General features: G+C 42.0%; 1 protein-coding gene and 1 long non-coding RNA gene across 3 annotated transcripts in view; both read right to left on the reverse strand.

The window, feature by feature from the left end:
- The window catches only part of LOC141583583 (uncharacterized), a 39165-nt gene extending 22839 nt beyond the window's left edge, over positions 1-16326 (reverse strand). The window contains exon 1 of the long non-coding RNA XR_012516239.1: positions 490-16326. This is a non-coding gene — a long non-coding RNA (uncharacterized LOC141583583). The remainder of the gene's footprint in view (positions 1-489) is intronic.
- The window catches only part of RAB8B (RAB8B, member RAS oncogene family), a 73115-nt gene extending 56283 nt beyond the window's left edge, over positions 1-16832 (reverse strand). For both annotated transcript variants that reach the window (XM_074393508.1, XM_003939880.4), the window contains exon 1: positions 16641-16832. In XM_074393508.1, coding sequence (XP_074249609.1) covers positions 16641-16764 — 124 coding nt within the window. In that variant the 5' untranslated portion in view covers positions 16765-16832. The remainder of the gene's footprint in view (positions 1-16640) is intronic.
- Positions 16833-17359: the final 527 nt, after the last annotated feature.

A 17359-nucleotide genomic window follows, 5' to 3' on the forward strand; every position in this document is an offset into this window, starting at 1 on the left:
CTTCTCTGCACCAGGAACTGTGCATTTACGTGTGGCATAAATGAAGTTAGCAGACATTTATTACTATAGGTAAATACTCTGGGTAAAAAAAGAAATGGGCTGATTTGATTGCTCTCACAGCTAGGAAAAGACCATAGGCACTAATAGGTGATAATTACACATGCTTTGAAGCTTATGTACGTGCTAATGAGGGAGATATCACTACTGCAGGTACCTAAGAGTCAATCCTCAGAAGGAAATACATGGTGTTTGTTCATTTATTCCACAGATACTGTGTGCCTGAGCACCAGACAAAGGAGCTCTGAAGAGGCCAGTAACAGTTCCTGTCCTTCGGGAGCTTCCAGTTGGGTATGACAGGCCCTGAAAGCTCTGGCTCTTCCACCATCTAGGCACATTTCACTGCTTTTACTGCACATGAACTGAACTCCCCATCACAAATCTGCATGCTGTATTAGAAAGTACAACTCTTACCATCTGAACATTTTTTACAAGATACTTTTCTGTGTACATCAAAATTTTAGGGAATAGACTGGACCAGAGGGTTTCATGGCATGGTTTTTCAGTGCCATTAAACTTCAAAATGAACTCTCTTCAAACTGCTTTTAAAATCATAAATCAAATGTGTCACTTCTTATGAACCTGACATGTTTTCAGAGGAAAGAAATAAAATAAAATGTGTAGGCCAGGTTTGGTGGCTCACACCTGTAACCCCAGCAATTTGGGAGGCCGAGGCAGGCAGATCACCTCAGGTTAGGAGTTCAAGACCAGCCTGGCCAACATGGCAAAACCCCGTCTTTACTAAAAACACAAAAATTAGCCAGGCACTGTGGCGGGCGCCTGTAATCCCAGCTATTCAGGAGGCTGAGGCAGGAAAATTGCTTAAACCCAGGAGGCGGAAGTTGCAGTGAGCTGAGATGGCGCCATTGCATACCAACCTGGGCAACAAGAGCAAAACTCTATCTCCAAAAAAAAAAAAAAAAGTCACTTCCCTGAATGTAACCCTTTGAACTATAATCAGAACAAAATCTGTCCTCCTTACTTACACTGGTTTGAGCCCCTTCCTGCCCTTGTCCCTACCAACTATCATCTCTGTGTGTGTGTGTGTGTGTGTGTGTGTGTGTGTGTGTGTGTGCATCCTTTATTTATTTATTTATTTATTTTAGACAAGGTCTCTCTCTGTTGCCCAGGCTGGAATACAGTGGTGCCATTATAGCTCACTGCAGCCTTGACCTCCTGGGCTCAAGTAATCCTCTCACCTCAGCCTTCTGTGTAGGTGGGACTATAGGCGCATGACCACACGAGCTAATTTTTTTATTTTTTGTAGAGATGAGGTCTCCCTATGTTGCCTAGACTGGTCTTGAACTCCTGAGCTCAAGCGAGCTTCCTGCCTCAGCCTCCCAAAGTGCTGGGATTACAGGTGTGTGCCACTGCACCCAGCTCTCATTCTTGTATGAGAAAAAGTGTTAAAGGCGGGAAATCATACTTTATGCACATTTATTTTCCTAAATCTCTTGAGACAGTTTAAAGATGAAAAAGAAATTAACAGCACGTATTGATACTGTAAAAGTATGATTAATGACTTTTCTGAGATGAAAGTATAATCTTGATCATTAGGGAAAGAAAAACCTATTAACTAACTTTCAAGTTGGGCAATTTACTCCATTAAAATCAGCTACCGTGTTTTAAGATTTAATGTATTGTTCGAATTCATGTATGCAAACAAACTCATTAAAATGCAGGAGATTTCACTCAGAAACTCACTGTACTTAAAATTCAGGGTCCTTAACAGAGGGTATTGAACTAGAATATTTAAATGGAAATGTTTGTCCCTTCTAGACGGGGTATTCTATGCTGTTTTTTGTTTATGTTTTCATCCAAAGTGGTAATTCAAGATGCCCTGAGAGTCTGCAGCAATTGGAAGAAGTTGCTCCTTATATTACACTAACACGCTGCACTGAGGTCAAGGGCTGATTTTTTTTTTTTTTTTTTTTTTTTTTTTTTTTTTTAGACGGAGTCTTGCTCTGTCACCCACGCTGGAGTGTAGTGTTGCGATCTCGGTTCACTGCAACCTCTGCCTCCTGGGTTCAAGTGATTCACCTGCCTCAGCCTCCCAAGTAGCTGGGACTACAGGCACGTACCATACCACCACACCCAGCTAATTTTTTGTATTTTTAGTAGAGATGGGGTTTCAACATGTTAGCCAAGATGGTCTCGATCTCCTAACCTCATGATCCGCCTGTGTCAGCCTCCCAGAGTGCTGGGATTACAGGCGTGAGCCACCACAGCCAGCCGTCAAGGGCTGATTTTCAACGCCTCCTTACACCAGCTGACATAAGGGATAATCACTGTCACTCTGGGGATGAGTTTGAAGACAAATATTTCTAATTCTAGCTTTGTAAAATGCATGTGTTCCTAAACTTTATTAAGAAGTAGTTTTCTAGAAAACTGATATACATTCCTTTAAGTAACCAAAATGAATGCTCCCATTCATATTTTGTATGGAACTCATCCTAACAGGTGCTTCTTACGTTACCTGGATAAAATGAAAATCCTCACCAAATACTGAGCCCGACTGCATGACAGGCCCTGTGCTTCATTAATGCTTTACCACAGTACTTCACTCAACTGGCTCACGACAATCCTCTGCAGGGAAGAGGAACTAAGAGAGACCACGCAGGTTAAAAAACTCACCGAGGTCATCCAGCTGGTAAGAAGTGGCACTGACAATTCACCCTGCACAATACTACCTCCCTGAAGATAATGAATCAGAAAAAATATTTCTGAGTCACTGTCGGGACAGAAAAAAGTATGGTGGTTAAAAATGGATTCTGGAACTAGACTTTATTAGCTATGTGATCTTGAAAGGTTATTCAACCATTCTGTACCTCAGTTATCTCATTTGGAAAATGGGGATAACAGAACACAACTAAGACACTGTTGTGAGAATTAAATGGCTCAATCTATGAATAATGTTAATGCCTAGAACAGTATTTGGTATACAGTAAGCACTCAATAACTGTTAACTCTTATTAAAATCAAGCGCTGTAACAATGAAGCAAGCCCCCAAAGATTACCAAGGTTCTTACAGCTGTCTGGACCTGCCCTCAGTGAACTAGGGACTGATTTCATTCATACACATCTATACACATTTTGTGTGTGTGTGCTTCCCATGTGCCAAACATATCATATACACAATAACAGTATTCAATTCTCAAAAAAACAAAAAACAAGTCCTGCAAGGGAGTTACTATCCTTCTCATAATAAAGACAATGGTTGAATAATTTGTCCAAGGCTCTCAAATAGGAAGTAGTAGAATGAGAATTTGAACTTTGGAGTTTCTATCTCAGAAGCACAAGTTCTTTATCTACACCATTATTTTGAGTTCTTATGTCTACTTTTTCCATTTTGTCAGTGACTCCATTGGTGATAACTTAGGATCAGAGTTTTGACAGAGACTTTACAGTGTATCTAGAACATTTCCTTTTTACACATGAAGAAATAAAAGCTCAGGAAGTTTACTGTGGACTTATCTAAAGTCATATACTGAATGTCATTTCCATAGTCCCACACGGTCACTTTTTCTTCTCTGATGTTGGTGGCCTGCCTCCAAGAGGCTCTCAGCCCTGCTCCTAATCTTTTTGGGCCATAGAGAAACCAATGATCACCGCATAAATCAAGACTGGAATGGCTAAGGTAGGGCTCAGAGGCTTCCCTATGAGGCAAGCTTATGAGTTTTATCAAGTGGACTTTGTTATATCAAAAGTCAAGTTGCTTAGGCTTCTCTGCTTTCTGGCTCACAGTGGCATTACGGAGACTTAAACAAATCAGGTGTTCATCTAGTTTACAATGCCACTGTGTCTGGGAGGAAAACTTTGCCAAACAGGGTTTTTACAAACAAAAGCTAGAGTAGATGCAATTTCACCCTCAAATAGAAGGACAGGCTTACATGAATGAAGCCTTTGGCAAGGAAGGAAGCTCACAATTAAGGTAGCTGTTCCTAGCACTTAGTAGTCTAAGGCCAACAGCATGCAAGCATAACAAACCAACAGTCCCCAAGTGGACAGACAACACTGAGATTTCTGATATCATTAGTTTCCTTTTCACAAAAGAGTCAGATTCATAATTAAACTCTGTGCCATCCTGTCTCCATTCTGCTGTGCACATATTTGATTGCTTGCTAAGGGCCTGAGTTAGAAGCCAAGAGACAGCCCAAAACCACAAGCCCACTGACCTCTGGGGCCCCAGAGGGAACTTGATGCATGTTTGCACTAGCTGTTACCCAGGCTTGTCCAAGGAGAGGTTGATCTCATCTTTTCACTCAACACACTTTTCAAGGGTTTGCTGGCCAGTTTAAATAGTTCTTAAAGACCACTGAAAGGGACTGGTCCTATGGCTAAGTGCCCAACACACAGCGTCCCGTGGAAAACTCCAGTGCCTGTTTTGAGAGGAACAGGCTGTTGCACACACAGTGCAGTCCAGAACTGAAGTGTGAGGCTCATGTTTTGGCCCCTCTAGCTTCTTACTTGATTAATCAAGCCAATCATCCTCTCAAAACTTTAGATACCTTGTCTAGAACAAGGAGATAGCATCTTCTACCTTATATGATTATTGAGTAGTTTATATAAAGTAATAACATAAGTGAAAGTACTTTGGTGTGCGTTTTTTTGTTTTGTTTTGTTTTTTGTTTTTTTGCTTTTTTTAACAAGACGGGGTTTCTCCATGTTGGTCAGGCTGGTCTCAAACTCCCAATCAAGTGATCCGCCTGCCTAGGCCTCCCAAAGTGCTGGAATTACAGGTGTGAGCCACTGCGCCTGGCCAGTGAAAGTACTTTGTAAATGGCAAAGGTCCAAGTGAAGGGAAATGTCTCTTAACGTACTAATTGGCCTCCCCATATATGATCCCACAGTGGCTCCCTCCTGCTCCCAGATAAAGTCCAGACGCTTGAATAAGGTTAGAAGCCCTTCTACCCTCTAATGACCCAACTTCACCTCTTGTCACTTCCCTCATTTACCTGAGGCATCAGCCGAACAAGATGTCTTCAAGTTCCTCCTTCAAGGGCTATGCGGTCTCTCTGGCGGGCAGAGAGCCTCCCTTCTTACTCTCTTCTGTTCTACCCAACTAACTCCTCCTTCAGGTTCCAGTCTGAGCTATGTAATTCCCTCCTAGAAACTTTCCCCAACCTCTCTTCTGCATGCTCTCATAAACACGTAAATTTACTCCTTTGAAGGCCTTTTCATCATTGTGTTAAAATTGCCTGGATACTCCCTAACTCTCTCCCCTTTCAAAATTTTGCAGACCAAAAAGTGTTGAACGAGGGAATTTAGTGAGAATGATCATGACCTAATGTTTGGCATGAGTAGCTGACTAACAAACCACTACAGTATCCCCACCCCCAACTGCATAAGCAAGGAGGAAAGGGGTTCTTGGAATTCTAGTTAAGAACTCACCCACCCCCAGCCACTCCCTCTTAACCCCAAAGCAAAAGGCTAATCAAGGGCCGAAGATGTCATTCCAGATCTCCTAGTCCAGTTCCTTTCTGTTCTCCCACAAAATGTTAACTACACCCAGACTGTATGCCAAACCATCAGTGTCTTTTCATAGCAAGAGAAATGAAGGCACTTGGGGTATAAGATAAAATAGATTTGAAATTTAAAAATGAATGTTCAATGTCAGGCATTGTGTGACCTTGGGCAACCCCGGTACCTCTAGGCCTTAGATCCATCATCTGTCAAATGGAAATTTAGCACCAGCAAAGGGCTTCCTATAATTTTAGATTATTTTCCACCTACCTCACCACGAGTTTTTTTTTTTGTTTGTTTGTTTGTTTGTTTTGTCTTGTCTTGTTTATCCTTTTGGGGTGATGGGTGTCTACGTTGCCCAGGCTGGTCTTGAACTCTTGGGCTCAAGGGCTCCTCCCTCCTTGGCCACCCAAAGTGCTGGGATTGCATGTGTGAGCCACTGTATCTAGTCTGACCAGTTTTACAGAAAGAAAATGAGATTATTTGAAAATGCTTTATACATTTCTTCTCAAAGAAATACTTTCACAATTTTCAGGAAGTTATTTTTCTGGGGATGTTTAGCTTTATTACTCAAACCAAAGCATTTAAAGAATGGGATTCAAAAACATTAACCAGTCCCTTTAGCACAACAAAGATTTTAGCCAATTTACAAGATCAATACAGGCTTGTTTGAATTAACTAATGCTACTTCCTCCATCTTCATGTCATCAAAACACTAGTGTCTACCAGTGCAGAGAATCCTCATCCACAATCATTTACTGAAGAAAGAAAAGGACAAACCCTTTTATACACATTGTTTGATTTCATAGACTCACAGAATGCTGCAGCTAGAAGAGATCTGAAGACTGAGGCCTGCACTCACCCTTCGTGATCAGAAAACAGGCTAGTCTGAGGTTTTCAGGAAGGGCTTGTGCCATGAGTAACTCAAAACACAAACCAATTGTTTTTCACAGCCCTACATATTTTTTAAAATACGAATTAAGAGATAACTTGAAGAAAAACTGGTGAATCATACAATAAGAGCACAACATAAATTTAAAAGGTAATAGTGCTTATCAAAGGTAAAGGCTGGCTGGGAATGGTGGTTCATACCTGTAATCCTAGCACTTTGGGAGGTCGAGATGGGCAGATCACTTGAGCTCAGGAGTTCAAGACCAACCTGGGCAACATGATGAAACCAAGTTTCCACAAAAAATACAAAAATCAGCTGGGTGGGGTGATACACAGGAGGCCACTCATTCCAGCCTGGTGACCAAGTCTCAAAAAAAAAAAAAAAAGAAAAAAACAAAGTTGAAGGCTGAAGGGCCAAAGTAAAGACATACCTCTGATGATATTATATATACTTATATATATAATATATATGCTTATATATGCAAGTTTTTCAACTTGATTATAATGGAATTTTGTGTATGTGAAAGAAATCATTTCACTTTTTCCACAAGTTTTTCGTGCTTCTAAAAGGTTGTAAATTTTCAAAACAAGTAGACAAAATAGGGAATGCAATAACTCAAATTATTTTGTTTGCAGACAACACCCTGGTCTGTGTTTATTACTGGCTATGACTGAGACTGGCACCAATTTTTTAAAATCATCTAGTTCTAAACAATATAAGAGAAATATAAAAGTCAAAGGTCACTATTAATTCTCAAACTATTCTACAGAGAAGTTTCTAACTCTTCACCTAATAGTTTGCTCCAACGGCTAACAAAAGCAAAAACACACTGAACCAAGTAGCCAAAGAAACAGATGAGGGAGGGGAGATGTTTTCATTTCTCTCTCCCCAGCCTAATCCTCTCTCCTTAAACCTTGGTATGGGTGAGGTGCTAAGGGACAATGAAATAAGAAAGTGGTTGGAATCATTCCAAAAGTAAAACACTTGACTCTCAATAAAAAATTGTTTTCCATGCTGTATCAAGATTTTACTCAGAGATCTCTAGAAGAGAAAAAGTAAAAGATTCCTTGTTGAAAACCACAAAAAGCGATCACATCCAAATTTATAAGCAATAAACAAATTACAGAAGGGTTAGTCACTAACATCTCACAACACAAACTCTTTTTTTCTTGTAATGGATTTGGCGTATTCATATGTATGTGTGTGTAAGGAGATTAGAGTATGTTGCAATATCCATCCCACATTAACAAATATTGTGTAAGAAATGAATTTACAATTCAACTTTTAATAAAGCATCCAATATTTCACATTAAAACTTGATCATACATCTTCAAAGATTGTCTTTCCGCCTTATACATCAGGATATTAACTATGATTTATTAAAATAATTACCACCAAGTTCTTTGCAAAAGTGCAAAATTATAACGTGATATGGGAAGCCACACCAGTCCTAGCTCTGCCAGCAGAAGGCCGTGCAATACTACACGTTGCTTAACAGCTCTGTGGATGGTTTTTATCACGATGAAGTGGGATCCCCCACCTAATTCAGCTTTTGCAATGTGCTCTGAAACCCTGCAGTGCTGCCAGGAGACCACAAGCAGCACCATTACCCAGGCTTTTTCAGTGGTTGCGAGCCCAAATGTGGTGAACATGATAACAAGCAGAGTGTAGGCATTCTCCCTGAGAGCCAAGAATTAAAATTCGGGGCCGAGGAAGATTAGAGCTCCCTGGAAAATGTCCAAAGTTGTAGTAACAGGTAAATATCGAAAGTGCTTAATTAAACTAATGCTAAATGCTACAAGTAGGACAGCAAGAAAATACTTTCATCACAGCTAAGTAAGCTGCTGTGGAGAACTGTTTCCACCACTTTACGTGGCTTCCCAAAGTGCCAAGCAACTAGGTAACTTTTTTTGAAAAGCAGATTTGTTTCTTCCTCTAAGGACAATCAGGTGCCTACCTCCTTTCAGGTTCTTATTAATTCAACTGGAAATAAGAAAAATCCCAAAACATAAAACTGAACATAGGAAAAGGGCACCTCTCCAGACATACTATATCTAATCGTTATTTACTAATAATATTACTAATACTGAAATTTAGCCATAACATGTTAGACAGCAAATAGCTACCTATTCATTTTAGAAAACAGCAAATGTATAGCAAGTTGCCACCTGCCCTCTCTTGCCCTGTTCCATGGCAGTCAATAGGAATCCATCACAGCCCTCAGCTATGCTGACTCTCTGGGGACCTCAGCACTGAACAGAGCATAGCATTCCTGGCAGTCACTACCAATCTATCAATATCGACATTTTTCATCCCAGCTTTGCACATTCTTCAACATACTATGCCAAAATATTGAAATGGATCTTTAAAGAAAGCCACTTCAACCAGGTATGGTGGCTCACACCTGTAATCCTAACACTTTGGGAGGCCGAAGCACATGGATCACTTGAGCTCAGAAGTTCGAGACCAGCCTGGACAACACATAGAAACCTTGTCTTTATAAAAAATACAAAAATTAACCAGGCATGGTAGTGTACACCTGTGGTCCCAGCTACTCTGGAGGCTAAGGCAGGAGGACTCCTGGAGACCAGGAGGTAGAGGTTGCAGTAAGCTGAGATTGCTCCAGCCTGGCGACAGGGCAAGACTGTTGAAAAAGAAAGAGAGAGAGAGAGAGAGAGAAAGAGAGAGAAATGAAAAGAAAGCCACTTCATGACAGTTTTGAGACTAAAGAAAACCTTTATTTAAACTATAAAATGATCATTTTTTTTCCTGTAAGACAAGAAGAAAACATAACCATAAACATCAATGTACTATAGACATATGCTATTCCAGTGAGACATACAAAGGGTCTATATAAAAATGTTTACATAAATATTTTCAAAAATAGAATTTGGCCTTATTCAACCCAAACGCCCAGTCCAGGTCTAATCCACCCACTACCCTGTCACTCAGATGAGTGCTGGGCAGAACACAGACACAAACACAGCTCCATCTGCTAATTAAAAATGGGCATGAAACTGTTAACAGGCATCTGTTGCATTGTTTGAAGCTAATGGGCAGAGACAAAGCTGAAATGGCTCTTATAATGCAAACCCAGTGATTTCACTCATTTTCTATTTGGTATTTATGTTAGTGGGGGGTTGGAAGCTGGGTGTTAAAACAGCTTATTATGGAGACTGAAAGATAAGTGAAATATCTTTGATATTCTAAAACAACCCTTTAAAACTGATTATAGAAAGATATGCAGCATTTTATACTGGGGGAAGTAACATTCCTGTGTTAAGAATTCAAATTAAACACTTTCTTTTCATGTTAACTCAAATATCATCTAATCATCTATAATACAGTGAAAGAGAATAGTAACAAATTCAAGCTATGCTTTCCAGCTCATATAGGGCTTTCACAATTCATCCCTCCAGACATTTAATACAGGCCTTGGAGATTTAAAAGGTGAATGTGACTTGATTTTTGCCTTAAGGAGCTCACAGCAACGATGAAAGGTAGATACAGTATTCTTACACTTTGTTATAATTGGAGGAACTATGGCCCTAGAAGGATAACTGACTCCCCAAAGACCACAAAACTAGAGCAGCAGATGCCCATTGCTCTTACTTCAACACACTGTCTCCATAATGCCAAACCTAATAGTCCACTTCATCTGCCTGGAAAATGAAAATAATTTAATGCTTTTTCATGCCAAGACCAGGTCTGATAAAGGATCTATTTTAAAGTACCATAACCACCATCCATCCTTGATGGCCACGCCTACTTTACAAGCTGGTAGCTCACAGGCCTCATCTAGCTCACAGACATGTCTGCTTGGCCCTTACTGTAATGGCCCTCACATTGTTTTTTGTTTGCTTTGGGTTTTTTTTTTTTTTTAATTAATTGCCCCTAAAGTTGGGTTTTTATGAGTAATTTTCAGCTAATCTTCAAATATGTGATGCTTTTCCAGCAAGGCAACAACAAAGCTGAAAATGAAAAGCAGCCACTCCCTGAGAGAGGGAATACATATAATACAGGGTCCACATCACACCCTGCTGCTTCCCATTTGGGGCCAATCCCCTTATTCATCGTTCCCACCAGACCCAGTTGAGTCTGCAACCCCTAACCTAGGCAGCCAGAATCGACAATCTTACCTTGAATTTCCCTTTGTATGCGTCCATGGCTGCTTGCATTTCTGAAGCTTAGTGATATCATACTCCACAACGTTACTCACCACCTAAAATCTACTTCCCCATCCTCACCCCAACCCTCTTCTCATGCTATGAAAACTCTATTCCTGCAAAATATTCTCAAGTAACAATACTAACACACACAGGAGAGCTGATGTCCAGAGCTGGGTGCAGACAGGCGGACCTAGAGCACAGCCAGCCTCAGGCCCATCTACTTCAGGATCTATGATTCGATTCAAAAAGATATTGCTAAATTTTTCCTTGTCCTCAAAGACTGGACTTATTTCCCTCTAAAACAATATCTAAACCTATTTCCCTCCAGCTTTTCTCAGTGGATCCAAACAATCTCGCTGCTGTTGCCAAGAGAACCTCCTCCCTGACTCGCTGCCTGCAAAGCAGCTGGTGAAGCTCTTCATTAAAGTACATGGTCTTCAGACAGATTCATAGTTGTACCCAAGACTCAGTTTCCCCATGCCCATCCTTCAGATGTAGGAAGGCTTTTTTCATTCACTAGAACACTGATTGAGAGGAGTTTAACCCTTTATGATCAAGTATCAAATCCTACTTTTTCTGAACCAGAGTTGTTATCAAAGCCATTGCTTAGATGGGAAATCCACTGACAGCTTTGAAAGAACACAATGACATTAAAATAAGGCTTTATGTACAAAATGTTCAATTTGAACTTGCATGTTCCTTGCATATTTTTGTATGAGAAGTCGAAACCAAGGAAAACAACTATGAAAATGAAAATCAACTTGCTCTACATATCTGGAGTATGCTCAGCCAAATGTAGATATCATTCTTGGATAAAAATGTAAATATGACAAAGTTTGTTTTTCAGTCAATAAGTCTTGATAAAAGCTTTGAAATACTACCAACCAAAAACAGTTTTTAATTTTAAGCAACGGTCAGCAAACTTTCTACAAAGAACCAGTTAGTAAATATTTTCAAGCTTTGTGGGACACTTATGGTCTCTTTTGCATACTGTTTTATTTTTTAGCAACCTTTAAACCATGGAAAAGCCATTTTTAGCCTGTGATCTGCACAAAAAACAGGCTGCAGGTCACGCTTGGCCCATGGGCTATAGTGTGCTAAACCCTGATTTTAAGGAAAGTGAACCCAAGAAAAATATGCGTGTTACAGAATAAAATGTCTAAAATTACTCTGATGAGACTAAGTTGTGACAATTAGCAACATACCCTCATTAATATGATTTCATTAGTTATTTTACATATGGAAGAAATTCTAATGATGGGATACACTTTGATCTCCTAACCTGAAACTACAGACACAGAAAGAAAGGACAAAGGACAGCTATGCGCTGTCATTCCAGTATAAACTCCAACTGAGCATTGTAGTTACATTTGCTATTCACCTGAACACAACTGGCTAATCAAAATGGAAATATCTTAACTTTCCTCACATAAAGGCATATGCGCAAACTCTAATTCGTCCCTGGAATAGGTGATGACTTGAATTTATGGGGACAATCATACTGATTAGGAATAGTAGCAGCTCAGTTGTGAAAAGTGACACAGACTCGGATTTGAGGTTTCACCACAGGATCTGCTATAATCAGGTGTGTAATTTTGAGGGTGTCAATTAAACCCTCATTGTTTTTATTTATAAAGTTGAGACAGGAATAAAGTAGATAATTTCTAGGGCTCTTTCTGCTCTTAAACTATGACTATACTAAATAATGAAACCACTCAGGAAATACCTAACAGGAAGAAGGGGGCAGGGCAGGAGAGAGATGGCAAAGGGAAGCTCTGATTCTCCTGTCAGAGGACAGGGCTGGGCTATCTCTTTTTTGTTCAACCAGCACCTTGTTCTGTCCAGAGCATTTCAAGATGTCAGTAGGCTCTCATATCAATATTAAAATGCATCCATTTCCCATAGGAAATATAATCTATAGCTAACTGTGTTGCCATTCCTAGTTGTCTTAATGTTACATTTTACAGACACTTAATTAAATGTTAATTATAATTACATAAGGGTTTTTTAGAGCCAATTAAAAAAACCTCCGTTTTCAAACATTTGAACTGAAAGGCTAGTTGGTCCTAGGCACTGGACCAATAATTTCAAATGGATAAAACATCCCTTATCCATAGTTAACTAATATTATTGACAGATATACTAGAAGATCCTCAATAAGTCGGATAAAAGAAAATCTACCTTCCACCACCCTCCAAAAAGCAAAAAGGAAATGAAAGAACCTGGGATATCAAAGAAGACAGCAAGACTTTATTTACTTATCTATCTACCTATTTATTTTTGAGACGGGGTCTTGCTCTGTCGCTCAGGCTGGAGTGCAGTGGTGCGATCTTGGCTGACTGCAATCTCTGCCTCCCATGTTCAAGCAATTCTCCTGCCTCAGCCTCCCAAGTAGCTGGGACTACAGGCATGTGCCACCATGCTCAGCTAATTTTTTGTATTTTTAGTCAAGGCAGGTTTTACCGTGTTGGCCAGGATGGTCTCGATCTCTTGACCTCGTGATCTGCCTGCCTCGACCTTCCAAAGTGCTGAGATTACTGGTGTAAGCCATGGCACCTGGCCTATCTATTTATTTTTTAGAGACAGAATCTCGCTCTATCTCCCAGGCTGGAGTACAGCGGTGCGATTATAGCTTACTGTAACCTTGAACTCCTGGGCTCAAGTGATCCTCCTGCCTCAGCCTTCTGAGTAGCTAGTACTACAGCTGTGTACCACTCCACCTGGCTAATTTTTTAATCTACTCTTTGTAGAGATGGGGTCTTACTATGTTGCCTAGACTGGTGTCAAACTCCTGGCCTCAAGTGATCTTCCTGCCCGAGCCTCCCAAGTAGCTAGGACTACAGGCACACCCCACCATGTTTGGTGAATTTTTGTATTTTTGTAGAGACAGGGTCTCAATATGTTCCCCAGGCTGGTCTTGGAACTCCTGGCTTCATGCGATCCTCCCTCCCATCTCAGTCTCCCAAAGTGCTAGGATTACAAGCGTGGGCCACCACACCCAGCCAGGACCTTAGAGAAGTGAGAAGAAGAAAGTATCTGTGAGACAACTATATCTGGAATCAAAATGACTATTGTCTCCTCCCCTGCATAATGACAAAACCCCTATGAAAACAGTGTTGAAAGATGGCAGATTCCCATTATTAAAACTACTATAACTTTGACAAAGCAAAATTAAGACTTAAAATGTATCTTCATGGGAAGAAACAGACACCCATACATATCTACCAACACACACACACACACACACACACACACACACACACACACACCCCAGGCGTTAAGAAATACATCTCTTCCATGTGATACAGAGCTTATCAAGTGTTGTCAGCAACGCTGTGGCAGACCTCATCAAAACCCAGTCAGAAAAGCCCAGGAACTTACATACCTAGGTACTTCATGACTAGGGAGGAGATGGTCCACCAACTGTCACCTCAACAACTTCAGATCACCTGGGAATGAGGTGAGAGGCCTGGGGAAGTGGCTGCTAGAGATTCGAACACCCAAAATTTATACTTGTAAGCAGTGAAGACTCTGTGGAACCAGAATGGTGCTAACATTCACCTTATTTTCCCAGCTTAATTTTGACTGCAGAGCATTAGGTTTCAGGTATATAAATTCTGCTGTCTGAAGGCAGTGTGCTACCACTTTCTGTTGGAGCTCCGGGGTTAAATAAGAGGTATGGGATTTCCCCTCCTCCATATCAACTGAAGACACAGTTCACAACCTCTTTTTACCACATCCACCTCACAGAAAATATAAAGACCCAGATCTTCCATGAGATTCACCTCCTTTTAATGTCCACTTCCTATTCTAACCTGTTTCAGGGCGCTCCTTTTCACGCCTTCATAGCTGTTAATCCTCAAGAGCCTCATTTCCATCGTGTTTTTTTTTTTTTTTGAAATTGACTCACAGACTTGAATCCTTCAAAAGGAAAAGTAATTTTTAAAAGCTACTATTTTAAAAGGAAGCAGACATCCTTACAGGAAACACAGGACAAAAAATAAGGAAAAACAGAGAAAATGAATAAAAATGTTACAAACAAGCAAGTCATCCAAGAAACTTAAGAGAAACAACATCCGCAAGATTCACTTACTTTCAAGGCAGGAGATACTCCTCGGAGGATCAAACACGGAATGGACAAAAGGACACCCACTCAACTTGTTAGAAATTACCCTTTACCATCTGTATTGCAGTATGCATTCGACAATGAAAAATCGCTGAGGCTTTGTAATTAATATGTGTTCAAAATTAACGCCCTTCAGTTGCTGTACCAAGAGCTACCACCAAATCTTAGGCTTATACTTGAGAGATGACATTTAAAATGTGCTTTCTCAGAAAAGAAAAAGTCCCACTCAAGACTGACTGCCAAGAACTTGCAATTCAAACTTCCCTAAGCCCAGACATCATAGGAGGTTTTAGACCATTCAATCTATATGAAAGACGCCAGAATGAACAAACCAACCACAGACTTTTCTAATACTTAAAGAGTGCTCTATACCAAATACTCTCTTTTACAAAAATATAAATTATGCTTAAAAACACACAAATATGTAAACATATGTATTACCAAAGCCCTAGCTCCCTATTATTTCCCAACCCAGAAATTCACGGTGAAATATGCTGTAAGAACCATATGAAAGATGCCTAAATAAGCTATTATTAGAGGCCAGAAACATCACCAAGACAACCAAGGGGAGCTGAGATTCTTAAGGTACTTAATTAATCTGCAGCTATTTAACAGGAGAAAACGATGTTAAGGTGTTCATTTCTAAGAGCTTAAAACCAGCTTTGACTCGGTCTTCAGTTTACGGTCAGTTGAGAGATCTTGTTACCTGAACACAGTGTCTCCCAGTACAAAAGTTGGAAGGACAGCTCCAGCCAAGATCAGAAAAACTCTTGAATCAATTGGAAGTAACTGGGAGGGACATCACATGTTGTGATTCATTTAACAATGATTAGAACCAAAGCAAAATATACAGGGAGGCGGGAGGTGGGCAGAATGTAAGATCAATTCCTTGGCTGAGAAGTTGTTAAACATTCAAACCCAAGGACTTAAAATACCGAGAAGACTTGCTTCTCAGGAGATGGTAGTAAGGAGGTGAACCATATTTTCCTGACCACATCATTTCCAAAAGTCACCAATTCCCCTAACATCCATTAACAATCACAGAACAAATTAACGCTCTATAGACATTATTCCATCATTAGTCACATTTTGCTTTCTCCTGCACTTGACCCAAAGGAAGTAAAGAGAAAATGGTAATCAGTTACTGGAACTAGTCCTGCACGCTACTACTTTCCATTTCCTCCCTTTTCCATCTCCAGTCTTCTCTGCTCAACCTCCCTTTACTACGATGTTGCTTCTGCTTTTCCTTTCTGTCTCACACCCAGCTCTCCTTTACTTTCTCCACCAAGTATCCTCATTCCGCCCTCTGGTCCCTTGAACTCTTCTTCCACCTGCAATTTTCCTCTGCCCCCTCCTACGACATCTCTGTCCAGACCTCCTATGGCCAGCGTCCCCCTTCTTCCTCACCTCCTGACCGCTCATTCCCCTGAATTCCCTTCCAATTGCCTGGCTCTCACCTCTCTGTCCCTTGTGTCGTCTGTCCCTTTACTTCACATCCCTCTCATTCCCCCCACCCCTCATTTCCCCTTTCACATTTCCTTCCTCTCTTGTCTTTTAATCCATTCTCACGTCCACTATCCCCTTCTCTCGCTACATGAGATTTCCTGCGTCTTCCCCCCAACACATTTTGTCCCTCTTTCACCCCTGCCTGTCAGTCTCCGAACCCTCCCGTTCCCCCAAACCCCCAATTCCTTGTTCGTCTGTACCCCTTCCCCTTCCTTTGCCCCCAAGTTCCCCCTTTGCCCCAACCTCAGGTCTCCGCTCGCCCCGCTCGCCCCTCTCCCTCACGCCCTCGCCCCTCTCAGTGCCCCCGCCACCCTGAGTCCCCGGGGTCTCCTCTCCCGGGCTCCCAAGCGCCCCCCGCCCTCTTCCCATCCCCTCGTACCCGCCCCCCAATTCTCTCCCCGGTCCCGGGCCGCAGCCCCTCCCTCACCGATGGTGGAGATGAAGGTGGTGTTAAAGGCGTCCTCTGAGAAGCGGAACAGAAGGCAGGTCTTGCCCACCCCCGAATCGCCGATCAGCAGCAGCTTGAACAGATAATCGTACGTCTTCGCCATCTTCTCGCTCCGGCCCTCTGACCCGGGAGCCAGAAGAGGCGGCGGAGAGAGGCGGGGAGGGGGCCGGGGGCGAGGGGGCGTGTCCGTCAATCCGCCGCTGCTCGCCCCGCCCCTCGCCCCGCCCCTCCACTCGGAGAAGGCCTGCGCGCCCCGCCCCGCACTGCCAATCCGCGAGGGCTTCGTCATCACCGCCCGCTCCCCGAAGCTTCATGGGACTTGTAGTTCCTCCGGGGAGCTTCGGGCGTGCCCCGCGAGGACTGTCCTGGCGGCTCCAGTGGATAAAAGACCTGCTGTGGGCGGGGTGAGAGGGTGGAGGCGTTTCCACCGGAGCTGGGAAGGGAGGCCGCGTTTCGAACTCTGCTGGTCAAGCCGCCAGAACTTAACTTTGTTATTTCTTTGTGTGTGGGCGCCTTGCAAATCCAGGACCCCAGAATCAGAAACCCGTAGTCCCGCATCTCTTCCGCGGAGACCCGGAGCAGAGATGCTTTCTTTCCTTGGCGCTGCTGTGGCGCAGCCTACGGGTTAGCTGCAGAGTGCATTATCCGGCTTCTCTCCCAGGCCATGCCCAGTACCACTGTGACCCCCCACCCGCAGC

This window comes from Saimiri boliviensis, chromosome 2, assembly GCF_048565385.1.
Source record: "Saimiri boliviensis isolate mSaiBol1 chromosome 2, mSaiBol1.pri, whole genome shotgun sequence".
NCBI classification, from domain to species: Eukaryota; Metazoa; Chordata; class Mammalia; order Primates; family Cebidae; genus Saimiri; species Saimiri boliviensis.